The following is a 15,729-nucleotide window of genomic DNA, read 5'->3' as shown; positions in this document are numbered from 1 at the left end:
CGGTGCCCTGTGAAGATGCAGGAGTGCGTCCACTTGCTGAAACAAACCCGCTAGACGGGCAACAATGCGGCTGAATGGCACCAGACTAGAGCTTTCACGAGCTTACGTCTCCAGTTGATTCTTGATTCTTCAGCACCGCCTCCACTTGTTCGTGGCATGATTCCGGAAACGGAAATGGCCGGGTTTTGGCCATCGTGGCTCTCACCATCTGCGAGTACGACAATGCAAGCAAATGCTCCGTGCGCCAAAACATATGCGCCTACTGCAAACCACTACAGAGTATGTTTGTAGCTGGTTCACACCAACGACTGGACTGGACTGCAACATGGCTTTGGTGGATAAATATCGACTCTTTTGCTTTGGGCTCTGACTGGGCTGCTCTCGATAACCCCGTCTCAACTTGCCCCGCCACAATCACCACGTCGTTACTCCAACACAGCCCGCCACGACGCATCAGTATATGGGACTCAATCTCGATGATTTTGGCGCGCGGCTACCGTTCTATCCAAGAGCCAAGGCTGAGTGAGTAGAAGAGAAATATGAGCAATATAACACTTGATGACATTAATTTATATAAATACTATTGACCTGATTGAGATCCTTTTAGTTTTAGTTTCCCTTCTTTTATATTCAGTTGTGACCCTCTTCCCACTTCTTCTTTGCGGCTTTCACTAATATGTCCATATCGCCACTGGTCTCGCACATGCTCCTAAATGTTCCGTCTTTTTTGTTAATCAGCTCCCATGGGTGATCAAATTCCACCACTTCGCCCTTGTCTAGCACCAATACTTTATCGTAATCCACAATAGTCTGGAGGCGATGCGCAATTGTAATGACAGTCCCGGTAAGTTCTCGGATGGTTTCTTGAATCTTTGAGTCTGTGTTGTAATCGATAGATGCTGTAGCCTCATCCATGACCATGACGGTCGGCTTCTTCAGCATTGCTCGCGCCAAACACAGAAGCTGTCGTTGGCCTTGAGAGAGATTGGAACCGGACTCGGAGACGGGGGAAGACAAATCAAGGAAGATGTTCTTGTTCGTAGCAATCGACGGTGTCCGGGTACCAGATGAGGCCCCTGCGCTCTCTCCTTCAACAGATGTCGGAATAGTAGGGGTTGCAGGGGTAGTCGTCTCGTCATGGCCAATCAACTGGACACGTCTCAATGCCTCAAACACCTCTTCGTCCGTGTACTGATCAAAGGGATCAAGATTCGTTCGAATAGTACCCATGAAGAGTGTGGGATCTTGAGGCACAATGGTAATGTTCTCTCGGAGATCCTGGAGTCCAATCTTGCTAATATCGATGCCATCGATCGTAATAGATCCCGAGTCGGCTTCAAGGGCACGGAAAATGGCCAGCGTCAACGAGCTCTTGCCTGCGCCAGTTCGGCCCACGATGCCAACCTTTTCCTTGGGGTTAATCTTGAGCGAGATGCCTCTGAGAACCGGATCCAAGTCGGCGCGGTATCGAGTAGAGTAGTCGACAAACTCGACACCGCCCTCCGCAGGCCAGTTCTTCGGCGGCCGGTTATCCTCGATAATCGGTTCCGCTTCTTGTTCAACGTCTAGGTATTCCTTGACACGTTCCATAGAGTTCATGTTTTGCTCGTTCATGCCATACTGACGGACAAGCCACAAAACGTTTTCGGTAAAGTTCATCGCATAGCTCAATGAGATACCAGCCGCACCGGCATCAATCTTGCCCAGGTTGACAATAATGAAGACACCTGCGAAGAAGGATACAAAGTTACCGAGCAAATCAGCTCGGAATGCGAGCCATCTGTTGCAAGCCCACAGGTAGATGAACGGTCGGCTTTGAGTGTTGATTTTGGCCAAGTTGTCGCGGATAAAACGCCGTTCGTCGCCGTAAGCTCTGATAGTTGTCATACCGCTAAGAGTCTCGCCAAATTGCTGGAAGAGTGGACTACGCTGGACAGACTCCAGGCGCTTAAGATCGCGAGACGCGCGTAGATAGAAAGCGGCGACAACATAGAATAGGACGGCAATGAAGAGGGCGGCAATGAGGAAACCAGGAGTGATGAATGAAATCAACACAACGGTCACGACGAGAGAGAGGGCGCAGACCATTACGCCAATCGCTGTGGGTGCAATCTCTTGGTCCACAGCCTCGAGATCCTTACTAAAGCGGTTCATCAGCTGGCCCAGAGGGGTTACATCGAAGAACTTGAATTTGGCCCTGGTCACAGAGAGAATGAGACGGTCGTGAATTCGCCTGGATGCAGTCAAAGAGCCGACAAAGATCCATACGTCTCGGATCAGAGCGGTCAGGGCACCGAACACGCCAATAAGGGCAAGTCCAGTGAGGTAATAGGGGACGTTGACTTGTGGTACCGCAGTCGGGCCAAGAGTGATCTGATCATCCAGCACGCGCATACCCGGCTCTGTCGAGGAATGCAGGCTACCCAAACTGGCAATAGAAGCCCAGGAGCCCTTGGATAGGCCTTCAGCACCGTAGGCATGCGGCATGGCGCTTAGCGAAACGTTGATATTCTCCTCCTCGATGTACTGGTTAGCCCACTCCCTAACCCAGATGTTCGTTGCGACGGTCGAGAGCTGTTGCATGCCAAAGACCATGAATGCGACAAGCCAGAACCACCAAGGTCCCATTGAAGAGAGATAAATGCGTAAAACAGACCATTTGACGGATCCAGTTGCCTTGGTCTCTTCAGGAGGCCCCTTGGGCGGTTCCTTCTTGTCCTTCTTGGAGTCGTCTGTGGAGCCCGCGGCGTCACCGTTACTGTTAACCATGGTCTCCTCATCGCCGACGCTTGATGGTACGCGAGATGGGATACGAGATGCAGTATGAGAGGCAGGTCGAGAGCGCTGAATTTCCTCGCCGAGCTTGCCGGAGGCGATGACCTCTTGTGAGGGCCCCTGGGCTACGACCCGTCCGTTCTCTAGCAAGACGACGAAGTCGGATGACGGAACACAAAGCTGTATGTTGTGGGTAACGAGAACACAGGTGCGGCCCTTCATCAACGGGCCGTTGATGCAGTTTGTAAAGATCCATTGAGCCGTGTGCGAATCCACAGCACTGAGACAGTCGTCCAAGAGGATATGCGCCGAGTTGGAATAGAGAGCACGAGCCAAGGAGATTCGCTGCTTCTGACCACCGGAGAGAGTGATGCCTTTCTCACCAACCAACGTTTGGTCTCCATGGTCGAGAATTTCGAGGTCGCGTTCGAGAGCACAGGCGACAATGACATCCTTGTATCTTTGCTCATCATATGGCGCCGCAAAAATGATGTTATCCTTGATGTTGGCGTTGACCAACCAGGCAGCCTGGGCGACATAAGCGATTGTATCAGCAAGACCAGTCTCGGGGTTGGGGCGAACGTCCTCTCGGCTGCGACCGCCAGGGCAGAATACCCTGCCTTCTACAAGCGTCATCTCACCAAGAAGCCCCATGAGCATAGAAGTCTTGCCGGATCCAGTTGGGCCGGCGATGATGTTGAGCTTGCCAATCTGAAAGTCAATGTCCAGGTCGAGCAGTCGGAATGCCCTGGAACCATCTTCGGCCACGCTGTTTTTGGCACCCCAGATCAAAGTAGCATCCCTGAAGCCAATGCGTTTCTTGCCGTCTTCGTCCACATTGTCCAATCCAAGTTGTTCATATTTTTCGGTCTCTTCTTCCAAAAGGTACTCCTCAACTCGATCGATGGACACCTTTGCTTCCTGGACGTGAGCGAACATGTCGCCAAGGAGATCGAGGGGAACGCGAAGGAGCATGAAGAGGGAAATGGCTGTGAAGGCAACAGAGGGATACAGGGGCTTCTTCTCAATCAGGGTGTACACCAGGAAAGAGAAGAAGGTGATCAGGATGGGAACTGAGTTCCAGATGGCAACCGCGACAGCCCATAGCATGAATCGGGAGCGAAGGGCCTTGAGCTCGGCTTGGCGCTTCTCATCCACAATCTTGCCGAATCGCCGCTCCCAGGCAAAGTACTTGATGATGCGGATGTTTTGGAGAATCTCGTTGGTCACATTGATGCGCTTGTCAGTAGCAGCCATGATGTTCTTGGAAGTGATGTTGAAACCACGGGCCAGCGTGTAGTTTACGGGCAGGAGGATGAACATGACAATGAGACCGGGAATGGCGCTGAGACCCATAACCTGCCAAAGCAAATAAATGGATACGATCAGCTGGGTGGGGGCCGAAGCGCACAAGAAATGCAGGTAGGCGGTGATTTCGGCAATCTTGAAGCTGTCAACCGACATGAGGTTGATAATGGTTCCCAGGTTGGCCTGTTCATCATCTCCTCCCTTCTCTACGATGGCCTTGGCGGAATCGGAGGCATTGGCAGCTTCGGTGTCGTCTGAGCTGGAAGCGTTCTTCTGCTTTTTGCCACCAAAACCAAGAGCGCGCTTGACTTTACTGACGACGCCTTTGCTTCCCTCGTCGTCGCCACCCTCGTCGGGTTTAGCATTGTCACCGAGCAGAATCTTGTCTTTGCCGGCGGCAGCTTTTCGGCGCAGCGCCTTTGCGTAAATATCACCAACGATAATAGCGCGGACGCGAATGCAGATCTTGCGGCCAATCCAAAGGGCCATTCCATCGCAGTACGAGCGGATCGTATCAAGAACCGGGAGGCCAATCACGAGGAGCCAGAGGACGTTGATAGGCGCATCGTCGGGACGTTCCACATACTGGAGGATAGCTTTGAGCAGTAGGGTAGGAGCGAAAGTGAAGAGACCGGCCACGGCCGCCATTGCGCATTGCATAAACAGCAGGCTGCGGAAATACTTGAGCAAGTGCCACGAAAGGGCAGTCGTCTTCTTCATCAGCCTGTAATCGGCAATGACGGCCGTGGACTTGTCCTTGGGGAGGAGATTCCAAACATCCTCAAGCTCCAGGGGCTTCTTCCAACCTTGCCAAACAATCGCATCGACCCACGAAAAGGTGGCAATGGAAAAGAGACTGGCAAGAGGCTCGCGTGAGGGCTCGATGCCATCCTCCCACTCCAACTTGACAGTCTTGTTGCCCTTTCGCGTGGAGACAGCAATGCCGAATAGCAAAGAGTTGAGGGCAAAGTCGACGATGACGAGAATCTGAGAAAGTCGGGAGTAAGGGTAGAGAATGGCCGAGCGGAAGATGAAGATGGAGAGTAGCCATTTGCAGCCGTAAATGGTGGCGGTGTGGTTCCAGATATAGGGGATTCGCCATTTGGAGGTACCCAGCGCAACTCGCAGTGTCGCAAGAATCAACGTATATATCCAAGTGGTAAGACCAGCAGCGGCAACCAGGTGGGTGTCGGGGCCAAAAGCACCGGTGACGAGAGCATATGCATTGATTGCAACCAGGCCAATGAGAGCAAGCTCTTCGACGAATTGCGAGAAGCGCTGAGCAGTGGGGGTGTCGGCTTGGACTATTGAGCCCCTTGAAGTCACCTTGGCCAGAGCCAAGCGGCCGCCGTTGATCTCGAGATCGTCGTCATCGCTGTCTTCGGATTCTTCGTCGGGGGGGATGGCTGTGTGGTCGGGAACGGCGTCGTTGGCAGAGATGGAGCTATAACCCTTGCCCTTGGCACTGCGGATGCGGTCGATTTTGGACCAAGCGAGGCGCAAGAAAGAAATAGCAATTACTATTAACGGGAGGAGGACAGCGAGGTAACTGTGTATTTGCCCATTAGCTGAACTGTACCTTGCGCATCTATACCAAGTGCAAGTGGCAAAGCAGATTGCGAGCGCACAGCAGCAGCGCGAATCAAGAACTTACTCTCTGCGGAAGCAGCCGCTAAAGTCATCAATGTTCCATAGCGGATCTGAGCACTGAGCAAAGCCCATAGCGGGTTCCGGGTTGGGAGCAAGAGCTGCCCGCGAAGCAATAAGAAAAGTATAGGAAGCAAAATGGGTTCAAGGTATGTGGTGGTTCAGAAAGCAGAAAGAGAATGGGGGCTTGAAGGAAAGAACACGGACGAGCCTCGGTGGTCTCGCCTCGGTTCCTGGCGTGTCAGCTCTCGTTGCTGCTGCCTCTCTATACACTCATAGCGTTAGCGAATGTACAGGCATGAGAAGAAAAGACATTCGGCGGACAGGAGAGGAAGTGAAAAGAGGAAGAAAGAGGCGAATGGACGATGATGGGATGTACAGGAACTGGGCGGTCGCATTGGTCAGAAGGCGACGGCGGGGTGGAGCTGCCAGGTAGCGCTAGCTGCAGTACAGGTACTGCCGGTGGATAAGACATGAGCGCGGACGCACGCGCAGGTATGCCGCTCCGTACAGCCAGGTACTTGTACAAGTCAGAGCAGACTAATACATGCCCGGATCAGTTATCAGTGGGGAAAAGAGGCGGACAGGGTACGGAGGGAGTAGCTTTGCGCGCGATGCAGTGGGGAAGAAACACGCAGGGGGGGACTTTTCTTCTTCTTTTTTCTTCTTTTTTTTCCTTTTTCTCCTCTTAACTTCTTTCTTTCGGGCGTCGCGGTTGGAGTCGAACGGGGAATTTTGCACATCGACGACCCTCACCTAAGGTACAAGTACGTGCTAGCATGCGGAGTACATGCAGCTCTGTGCGTTGCGGCGCCTGACAAGGTATTCCCGGGGTACCTCTGATATCGATGCATCAATCTCCAGTACTCGGTACAGACGTTAAGATGGAGGTTTGAGCAACACACCAAGCTCGCACAAGCATGCGGGCAAAGGGCACTATTGATATCCTTGCCGCCCCCAACTGGTCTGCAATTCAACCGGCGGCTAGCCTGATGAGACAGATGATGGAAGCGCGGTGGCACGATGATCGACTCGAGGGTCGAGAAGAGGAACTGCGTTGGGATCAAGAGTCACACGGCGGGAGCTGCATTAGTGCATGCGCTGAAGCTGCTTTTGCACCCCAGCACATGATGAGGATATGGTGTAAGCCTCTGTAAGGTGATTACGGCTCTGGGCTAGCGGGCACTCCAACGAACTCAGAGATGGGAGCAGAGATCTGGGACGTCGTGAAAGGCACAAGGGGCCGGTTCGGGGCGATTGAGAGACCGGCTTATCCTGCCGCTAGACCTCACCTCAGGCAGGGTTGCACTCCGTCCCGTAGGTATGTCTGGCAATCAACTCTTTGTAACCGGTTAAGAGTTGATGCCGCCACGAACCTTGAGAGTGTCTTGATCTAAACTTTGCTTTAACATGCATGATGACCACGGGCTGTACATGCGAGGTACACGAGCCTTGGTCAGAGTTGCAGCTGCTACTACCTTGGGCAGGGCAGTATTGCCAGAGCTTAAAACTGCAGCAAAAGTACCATCGAGTACCCGGTATCCAACCAAATGGCCGGCCTACAGTATGATCAATCTCGCAAATCACCACATCAGCTCTCAGCCCGATCATGACTTGCAGCCATCTCCTGCGTTCCCAGCACGGATTCGCACTTGGTACTGTAGCGTCGACTCATTCACTGAGTCATCAGAGTCGACGCGATGCACATGGCTTTGCAAACCACAAACGTTCCCTGCCCTCCATCCTACATACAGCCTCCTCTCTCTGCTCGGTAGCACATGCTCGCGCCCTCTGCACACATCAGAACGTGTTGTTGATTCATCCATCGTCCATCATCCATTATACGGCAGACGGCGCAGGGCACTGGCACGGCATCTACTTATTCTGCTGTCATTATGCATTTGCCACTTCTCGAATCTGGAATCACTCATTACTGACGGCGAAACTCTTTTTTTTTTCCATCTTCGCCTTCTGCCTTTCCTATCCAGGCTAACAAAGGCCCATCCACTTGGTCAACTCCACTACCGCCCCTCCCCGACCTTCCCCTTAGGTGTACAGAAATCCTCCACAGAATCTGTCCCGCTCCCATAGCCTCTCTTTCGAATGACTGACTCACCGCTATGGCGGAGCCTGGCAGCCTCCTTACTATAGTACTGCTCGTACTTGTATTCTATCCGTGCGTGTGTGGCACCAAGCCAGCCCGGGATACTCAAGAGACGCCGCTAGCTGTGTGCTTGCTTCCAGACCACCAATACCAAGCATCACCAACTAACTACCCGCGCCTTGACAGCTTCTTTTTCCAACCCTCTGCCAGGCAAAAAAAAAAAAAAAAAAAAAAAAAAACCACGATGGCGGCACTGGAGCTACTGCACTACGACATGTCCGGCCCTGCAGCGAGCCCCGAACATTGCCTGCATGGCGCATCCCGGCACGCACGCCATATCCCGGACCCTCCACGCAGCGCTGATTTGCTACCCCGTTTCGTACCGTAACTCGTGCCCCCTTCACAACGCGTTGCGGGAGGGAGGGGAGGCCCAAGCTCCACGGAGCCATGATCCGAACCTTTTTTTTTTTTTTTTTTTTTGGCTTGATTCATCCTCGTCCATTTATCTGATTTCGCCGAAAAAGGCTATGGAATGGTCTACTATCTCGGCTATCTTTGTGGCGAAACCAGCGGCCACAGAGCATAGCTTATTGGCTCTCTTCTCTGTGCGGCTCATCATCAAATCATGGGGAGATGAACCCAAGACACCTGTAGTTGATAACTTTGGTATATGACTTCAAGGTTGTTTGTTCCATCAACCAACATTACAGCTTCGTCTTAGTGCTAGGCAATGTCTTGTTTGTTGCCTTCAGCTCTCCTTGACCAACGGTAACTAATGGCCACTGATTGGTTCTTCCGTAGTTCGGCACGCCTTACTATGGAGCATCGAGAAATTGGATAGTCATCATACATCATGGTTGCGGTCAGTGACTCAAAACGAAAGGGAAAAACTCCCCGGGTAAGTTCCCCGCAAAACCCCCGTGGATGCCATCTATTGCCACTGGCAAAGTTGTGCGTCAGGAGACTTGAATGCTAATATCGCCGGCGAGGCTTGGTTCATTTACAGGGCGGTAGTAATCCAAGATGCATGTCTCAGTCAGGACTGATGAAAGTTACACCGCGGCGCTGTTGGCACTTATACGACGTCCATGCATAAGGTAGATGGCATCTCCCATTGCAAACTACATGTGCCCACGGTCCATACATAGTCATATCCAGCAACACCCCTAGGCATTGTCATCACTTTCTCACGCCGGCAATAGCTAAAGCCAAGCGGATTTCGCATCGTTCATCGCGTAATTCCCCTTATTGAATCTGAATGCTTCCTTGCACATGTGCAGTAACGGCTGGCCCGTGGGAAGGCCTCACCGTCTTTCTGGCGCTGACAAATGCGGTCTATCGACCCTGGGCTGTAATCCTCTTCATCATACTGACTGTACGAATACTCAACCTTGTTCTCCATCATACATATTTGTACGAATGTGCTCTCACCGAAGAGATGAAGCATGGTTATCGTGGCCGGCCGTGGGGCCATGTTTTACAACCTGTGCGTTGCAATTGCATCACCCAAAAGTATCGATACAGACGGTACACTGCACAATGAGAGGTTGATTATGTGTATTAACCAAACAGGCTCGTGATACCTTTGCTGCCTGTTTGTGTATCAATGATGTGCTCGCCGTCTCTTAAGACTCCATAGCGGTATATCACTCCAGACCAATCGCCGCCAAATTACGCCAATCCAAGACAATAGTCCTACATGCTGTATCACGGTTCACAAATCTAAAATTTCCTCCGAGTATCCGTACATCGTACAAGAATCTATTAAACCCCTGGTCATGTCAAGACGTGTTCGTCCGGCCCCCCCCCCCCAAGAAATACCCGTGCCTCCGAAAGCGGAACCTATTTCCTGGATATGAACTCATCCATTGATGACACCTGTTCCACAGGATGCTTGCTCAGACTTTCGTAAAGCTGCAGGTAACTGCCGATCAAGAAAGCCCATGAGCCCCTAAGAGTAGCAGCCAAAAGTCAGCAAATGTCATCCCCTTTTTAACGGATCTTGAAGCATCAGACGCCAGGTACTTACCAAAATGTAGCCAGTCCAGCTTGATACTGCGCCCCAGAATTGTTGTATGCCATTCCCAGGGCACCGCAGAGCGTGAAGCCAAATGCTCCCACGAGATTCCAAAATGCAATGTGCCAGCCCAAAAGATGAGGTGCGGGCTTCCACCATTTCTGCTGTGTTTCTAGCATGTACAACGTGCTGCTGACAATGAAGCCACTGCCGCCAACGACTTGAGGGATCCAGTATGCAGCATTGAGTCGCCATTGGGGCGTGAGATGATTGTTGATACCCGGCAGGGCGGTAAACCCAGACACACCGAAAACAGTAGCGCCGAAGAGCTGTGCACAACCGGCGAGAAACCCCAACTCGTGGATATAATGTGTGCGCAGGTCGTGCCAGGAAGGGAACCACTGCCATTGCTTCTCATCATTAGCCCTGCTGGAGTCCTGTTGAGCTTCAATCGAAGCGGTAGCCGAGGGCTTGCCCACAAAATTACGTCGATTTTGGTGATGGTGGTGGCAATGATGGCGGCTTGCGACCACCCGAAGCCTCGGTTTGCCGCTCCTCCCATTGTCGACCAATTGCTCGACGGCCCAACCGAAGCAGCCCGATCTATTGGCGTTTATGGCTTCGAATATGAGAAGGATGGAACCGAATTCGAAAAAGATGATGGCGCCGATGAAGGCGGTTATGCCACCGCCCCAGTAGACTTCGCCGTCGAACTCGGTAGAGGGAGCCACCAGCGGAAGCCAGACGAAGAAACTCTGTCCGATACATCAGATCACCAAGCTCAAACCCCCATGGCCGACTGCTCCAGTGCATTGTACACATACATTTAGAACCCAGACTATGCTTCCCCATGTAAATATGAAGGCCACCAGCCAAGAAATGTCCCAGATGGGGTAGTGCGTGAAAGTCCTGATCACCGTCTTCACAATCTCCCGGGGATGTGTCGTCCGCCTTGGCGTCACGAAAGGCACCTCCTCTCCTGGAAGCGGCTTTTGGACGAGTAAAGCATGCCGACCCTTTCGGTTGTCTCGAGACCGCCAGAGGAACCTGACATTCTTGGCGGGAACGTTCGAATCGCCGGCTTGTTTTGTCTGTTCGTGCCTGGTTTCCGCATCATCGCCGCTCTCATGTGGTTCCGCTATGTCGTCAGGCGCCGGCTTGGGAGCCAGTGCCGAGTGGTCGAAATGAGCTCTTGTTGGATTGAGAAAGCCAAAGGGCCCCTCGGCGTGCTGCAACGTTAGCCTGTTGTCATTGTCGAACGGCTCCCGCGAGAAGAAGCGCCCGTTCCGAGCTGGCATTTTTCTATGGGCGCGCTTGTTCACGAGCTCTAGAATCGAGTGTGTCGAGTGTTGTTATGGCCCTCTCTGAGCTCTAGATGTCTGACGCTATCGACAGCCTACGCCAAACAGTCCATTAAAGAGCGTGAGTGCGCGCCTGATGCCATTCGGAATGCCCAATGACGTCGAATTGGAAGATGAAGAGCCGATGACGACAATAACGTGAACATGTTTGATCCTGGCATGACATGGTTCAAGAGTTAGCCGATCTTAGCTTCAGCTTTCAAGTGCCGTTCCCGTGTTAGTGCTGTCCCATACGAGTACGCCTATGAGCCGCCGCTGCTGGCACGGGCATTACGTAAAGCCGGGCTTTGCTTCCCCGCGATACTCCAAAATCGACTCCAACTAGGAAACCGGGCGTCGGACAACGATTTACTGTCACTCATCGCGAGTTTGCTCGAGTGCAGCTTATACGAGTAGGCGAGTAGCAAATGTATGTGTACTAGGTAGGTAGGTAGGTATGTTGATACTATTTATCTACCCATGTACAAACCATTGAGCTTGGTTACTTGGTGTTTCTGGCATAGGCCTCACGAGTTCGCCCATTTATACCGTAGTGCCTCAGACATGATTTCTTCTGGGAATATTTAATCCATAGACATGTAGTTATAAACGCGACGCCTCCTATCTCTCGCAATTCCGGCTCCCAGTTGCCTGAAAAAACAATCGTACATTTCCATTTTATATTTGATTCATACTCCTTATCCCCCATTGATATCCCCTGTTGGTACATTACTACAATTTCCATGCCTGTCGAGGGTTTACCAAGACTGTAGAAATCAAAGAGATTTTATTTGAGAATCAAGGCTCCCCCACTTCCCATATGATTCCAATTAGCCCATGATCATGCCCTTCATTCCGGCAAGATCACCCTCCTTGGCAGCAATTTCGAAGTAGCCGTAGATGATACTGGTAAAAATTAGCTTCACCCCAACTTCATCTGCAATGGGGAGGGAGGGTATATAAACTTACGTGACAGCGAGCAGAGTACCGGTACCAGAGCCAAGAGCCCCCATAAGGTCGCTCAGGACGGACAGAGCACCGATGCAGGCACCACCAAAGGCAGCGGCGGTAGGAATGATGCGCTTGAGCTCCTTGTACATGCTCTGATCGCGGTGTCCAGCCATGACGAGACCCTGGTCCTTGAGCTGCTTGGCAACATCACGGGGGCTAGAGCCGGAAACCTCAATCCAGGTCTTGGAGAAGAGAGCACAGGCACCGAGCATGTAGACGATGTAGACGGCGGTGTGGATGGGGTCAAGCAGAGCATCCTTGAAGTTGAGAGGAGGAGACATGTAGTAGACAAGGCCGGAGATGGCGTGGAGCTGAGAAGTACCATCCTTGGCCTCCCACACACCAAAGAGACGGACCAGGAGGTTCTCGGAGAAACGAGAGTAGAGCATCTGGCTGATCAGGAAGACGTTGGAGGACAGGGCGGACTGCAGCATGATGGGCATGTTGGAGGTGTAGAACAGGCGAACGGGGTATGAGCCTCGGGCACCACGCTGGCGGTTGGACTTGACGGGGATCTCGACGCGGAAACCCTGGAGGTAGATGATGGCAACAAAGACCAGGATGGTGGCGAGGAGGTTCATGATGTTGGGGAGGTTCTGCCTGTAGAAGGCCTCCTGGAGAGCGCGCTGCTTGTTGGGCCAGGTCATGAGGAGGTGGAAGAGAGCGATGACGGCACCTTCAAACTCGGGGCCACGGCCAGTGTTGATGGTGGTGGGTGAGAAAGCCTTCCACATGATGGACTCGCAGATGTTGGTGGCGATGAACAGAGAGATTCCACTGCCAAGGCCGTAACCCTTCTGCAGGAGCTCGTCGAGCAGAATGACAATCATGCCAGCAACGACGAGCTGGAGGATGAGCAGGAAGACAATGCCGGCACCGAGGTCGGAGGGAGTGCCGTAGAGACCGGTGAAGACGTAGACGGTGGCGGTACCGGCAGACAGGATGAAGGCAAAGAGCTTCTGGGCAGTCTGGTAGAGTTCGCGATCCGACTTGAGGTCGAGGTTGACGTCGATGAGGTGGGTACCAGCGAGGAGCTGGAAAACCATGCCAGAGGAGATGATGGGAGTGATACCCAATTCCATCAGAGTACCTCGATTACTCGCCATGACCATTCGCAGCCAGTATAGAGGATCCGAATTGTCGGAAGAGACAATGCCGTACAGAGGCATTTGACTCATGACCAGGAAGATGAGGAGCGTCAATGCCGTCCACATCAGCTTCTGGTTGAAGGGAATCTTGGTTTCCGGCTGCTGAACCTCGGGGAGGAACGGCACGAACGGCTTGACCAGATCGAGAAAGCGTACTGCGCAAGAATTGCCATGTTAGCAGCGTGCCATTGAGCATCAATTGCGCGCTTTCGGCCGTCTGTCTGCGAGCGCGCGCGCGACACAAACTGGACGGCGAATTGGTGGGGGGAATTGCAACTCACGAGAACTCATGGCGGCGGCTGAGGGGGGAAAACCAGAGAAGGAAAACTAATTCATCCAAGGAAAAAAAGGAAGGAAGAAAAAGTCGAGCTTGGATGAGCTCGGGGGTAGAAGAAAAGGTGAATCGATGAGAGAAGTGGTGAAGGGAGCTGGGGAAAGGTTGCGATCTGGCTTCAAGCCCCGAAATGTTGATGTGTCCCGAAACTAGATGGGGTCGCACGTGACTCGCCCGTCGTTAAAGAAGCGTGGCCTCGACGGACCAACAAGGGTCTGGTCTGGTATCTTTTTTCCACCGCAGCACTGCAATAAGCCAACCAATTCAATTCAAGCCACCTGGAGGAGCTTGAAGTGGGGGGGTTTGGATGACTGTTCCAGTTCGAAATTCTTCTATTGATTTTCTGGCGCTCTCAAACAGCTGCGGCCCAGCTCGAAGAGGAAGCTTCCACAGCATTGCGCCGTAAAAAGCCAGATTGCAGGATAGGGTTCTGCCAGTGCCAACGCAACGAGGCCCGATTTGGCTCGTTGTCGAATGCTCGGCCGGGGAGCAGGGCTGTTGCGCCATGTACTGTCTATGCCTGTGTCTGTGTCTATGATGGCCGCTCGCAAAGCTCCAGCCGAACCGTTGCTGGTGATCCTGGGCTCTACAGGCACGGGCAAATCCGAGGTTGGACTGTCTTTGCCCTAACTGCAGACGACCTGGGTTCACATTTTCTGACAGATTCATACAGCTAGCCGTAGAACTGGCAACGCGGTTCAAAGGCGAGATCATCAATTCTGATGCTATGCAGCTTTACAATGGCCTGCCCATCATAACGAACAAGATCAGCCAAGAGGAGCGACACGGCATCCCACACCATCTTTTGGGCCACATTCCGCTTGACGACGCTCCTTGGGACGTAGAAGATTTCAAAGCTGAAGCCACAAAGGTTATACGCGAAATCCGCGGTCGTGGAAACCTTCCCATCCTCGTTGGAGGGACTCAGTACTATGTTGACCCGCTTCTTTTTAAAGATGTAATCCTTGATGACGTGCAGATAGACCCGTCCTTATCGTTTCCAATCTTGGAGCAGCCTACAGATGTGTTACTGGAAGCGCTGAAGAAGGCTGATCCGATTATGGCGGAGAGGTGGCACCCGAATGATAGACGCAAGATTCAGCGATCACTCGAAATCTACCTGCATACGGGTAAGCCTGCATCAGAACTATATGCAGAGCAAGAGAAGCGCAAAGCTGCAGTTGCTCAAGAACCAGGGACAAGTCAGCCTTGGGAAAAGTTGCTCTTCTGGGTCTATTCAGAACGAGATACCCTTACTGCACGGCTGGACAGTCGAGTAGACAAGATGCTCGGTGCCGGACTCTTGGACGAGGTTCAAGAGCTGTTTGATATGAAGAAGAGCAAGGCCGCTGAGGGCCAAATCTTGAACATGACAAAGGGCATATGGCAGTCCATTGGTTACAAGCAGTTTGAACCATACATGGCTACGAGAGAGGAGGGCAAGGATGAGGTTGACCTTGAAAAGCTCAAATCCAACGCCTTGGAGGAGATGAAGGCGGCAACGCGCCGGTATGCAAACTACCAAACCCGATGGATCAGGCTGAAGCAGATCCCACGCCTGAAGGAGCAAGGCCCCGAGGCATTCAACAACTTATACTTGGTGGACAGCACCGATGTCTCCAAGTTCAAAGCCAATGTCATAGAGCCTGCTGCCGAGATTACGTCCAAGTTCCTCTCTGGGGAATCGAGGCCGGTGCCCACTGAGTTGTCGGAACTGGCCCGAGAGGTGCTTACACGAGTGGGTGAGCCCCCGCCAAAGGAAATTCCATGCAAAAGAACGTGCGAGATATGCCAAACAGTCTGCGTGACGGAGCAGGCCTGGCAACGGCACATTAAGGGTGCCGGGCATAAACGAGTCATGAAGAAGAAGAAGAGACTGGCGCTTGTACCGGTAGACAAGAGTACAGACAACGCTTCCGACAGTGAAGCATCTTCGGATCCCGATGTAACCTCAATCTTTGCCACTTGATACCTCATCCTTTCAGATATTACGCCGACAAAGATGACCAATGACCGATCTGCATAGCAACATGATGTGCTAGTAT

The 15,729-nt window shown here is 52.4% G+C and overlaps 4 protein-coding genes across 4 annotated transcripts; 1 reads left to right on the top strand and 3 right to left on the bottom strand.

Moving 5' to 3' along the window:
* Positions 1-630: 630 nt before the first annotated feature.
* On the bottom strand, positions 631-5,805 carry Triagg1_4430 (uncharacterized protein; the record flags this gene model as incomplete). The annotated part of the gene is made up of 2 exons (XM_062898833.1): positions 631-5,632; positions 5,738-5,805. 2 exons carry the CDS (start codon positions 5,803-5,805, stop codon positions 631-633), a joined length of 5,070 nt encoding a protein of 1,689 aa, XP_062756447.1.
* A 3,871-nt stretch (positions 5,806-9,676) lies between these two features.
* Triagg1_4429 (uncharacterized protein) lies at positions 9,677-11,149 on the bottom strand (the record flags this gene model as incomplete). The annotated part of the gene is made up of 3 exons (XM_062898832.1): positions 9,677-9,785; positions 9,864-10,606; positions 10,676-11,149. The coding sequence occupies 3 exons, from the start codon at positions 11,147-11,149 to the stop codon at positions 9,677-9,679; spliced, it is 1,326 nt and encodes a 441-aa protein (XP_062756446.1).
* An 872-nt stretch (positions 11,150-12,021) lies between these two features.
* Positions 12,022-13,641, bottom strand: Triagg1_4428 (uncharacterized protein; the record flags this gene model as incomplete). The annotated part of the gene is made up of 3 exons (XM_062898830.1): positions 12,022-12,097; positions 12,161-13,505; positions 13,632-13,641. The coding sequence occupies 3 exons, from the start codon at positions 13,639-13,641 to the stop codon at positions 12,022-12,024; spliced, it is 1,431 nt and encodes a 476-aa protein (XP_062756445.1).
* A 517-nt stretch (positions 13,642-14,158) lies between these two features.
* On the top strand, positions 14,159-15,653 carry Triagg1_4427 (uncharacterized protein; the record flags this gene model as incomplete). Its single annotated transcript, XM_062898829.1, has 2 exons — positions 14,159-14,293; positions 14,358-15,653. The coding sequence occupies 2 exons, from the start codon at positions 14,159-14,161 to the stop codon at positions 15,651-15,653; spliced, it is 1,431 nt and encodes a 476-aa protein (XP_062756444.1).
* Between the last annotated feature and the right edge of the window lie 76 nt (positions 15,654-15,729).

The sequence above is a fragment of the Trichoderma aggressivum genome (genome assembly GCF_033847375.1).
Source record: "Trichoderma aggressivum f. europaeum strain CBS 100526 chromosome Unknown scaffold_014, whole genome shotgun sequence".
In the NCBI taxonomy this organism is placed as follows: Eukaryota; Fungi; Ascomycota; class Sordariomycetes; order Hypocreales; family Hypocreaceae; genus Trichoderma; species Trichoderma aggressivum.
The sequence above is the reverse complement of the archived record's forward strand: the minus strand, read 5'-3'. Positions and strand labels throughout refer to the sequence as shown.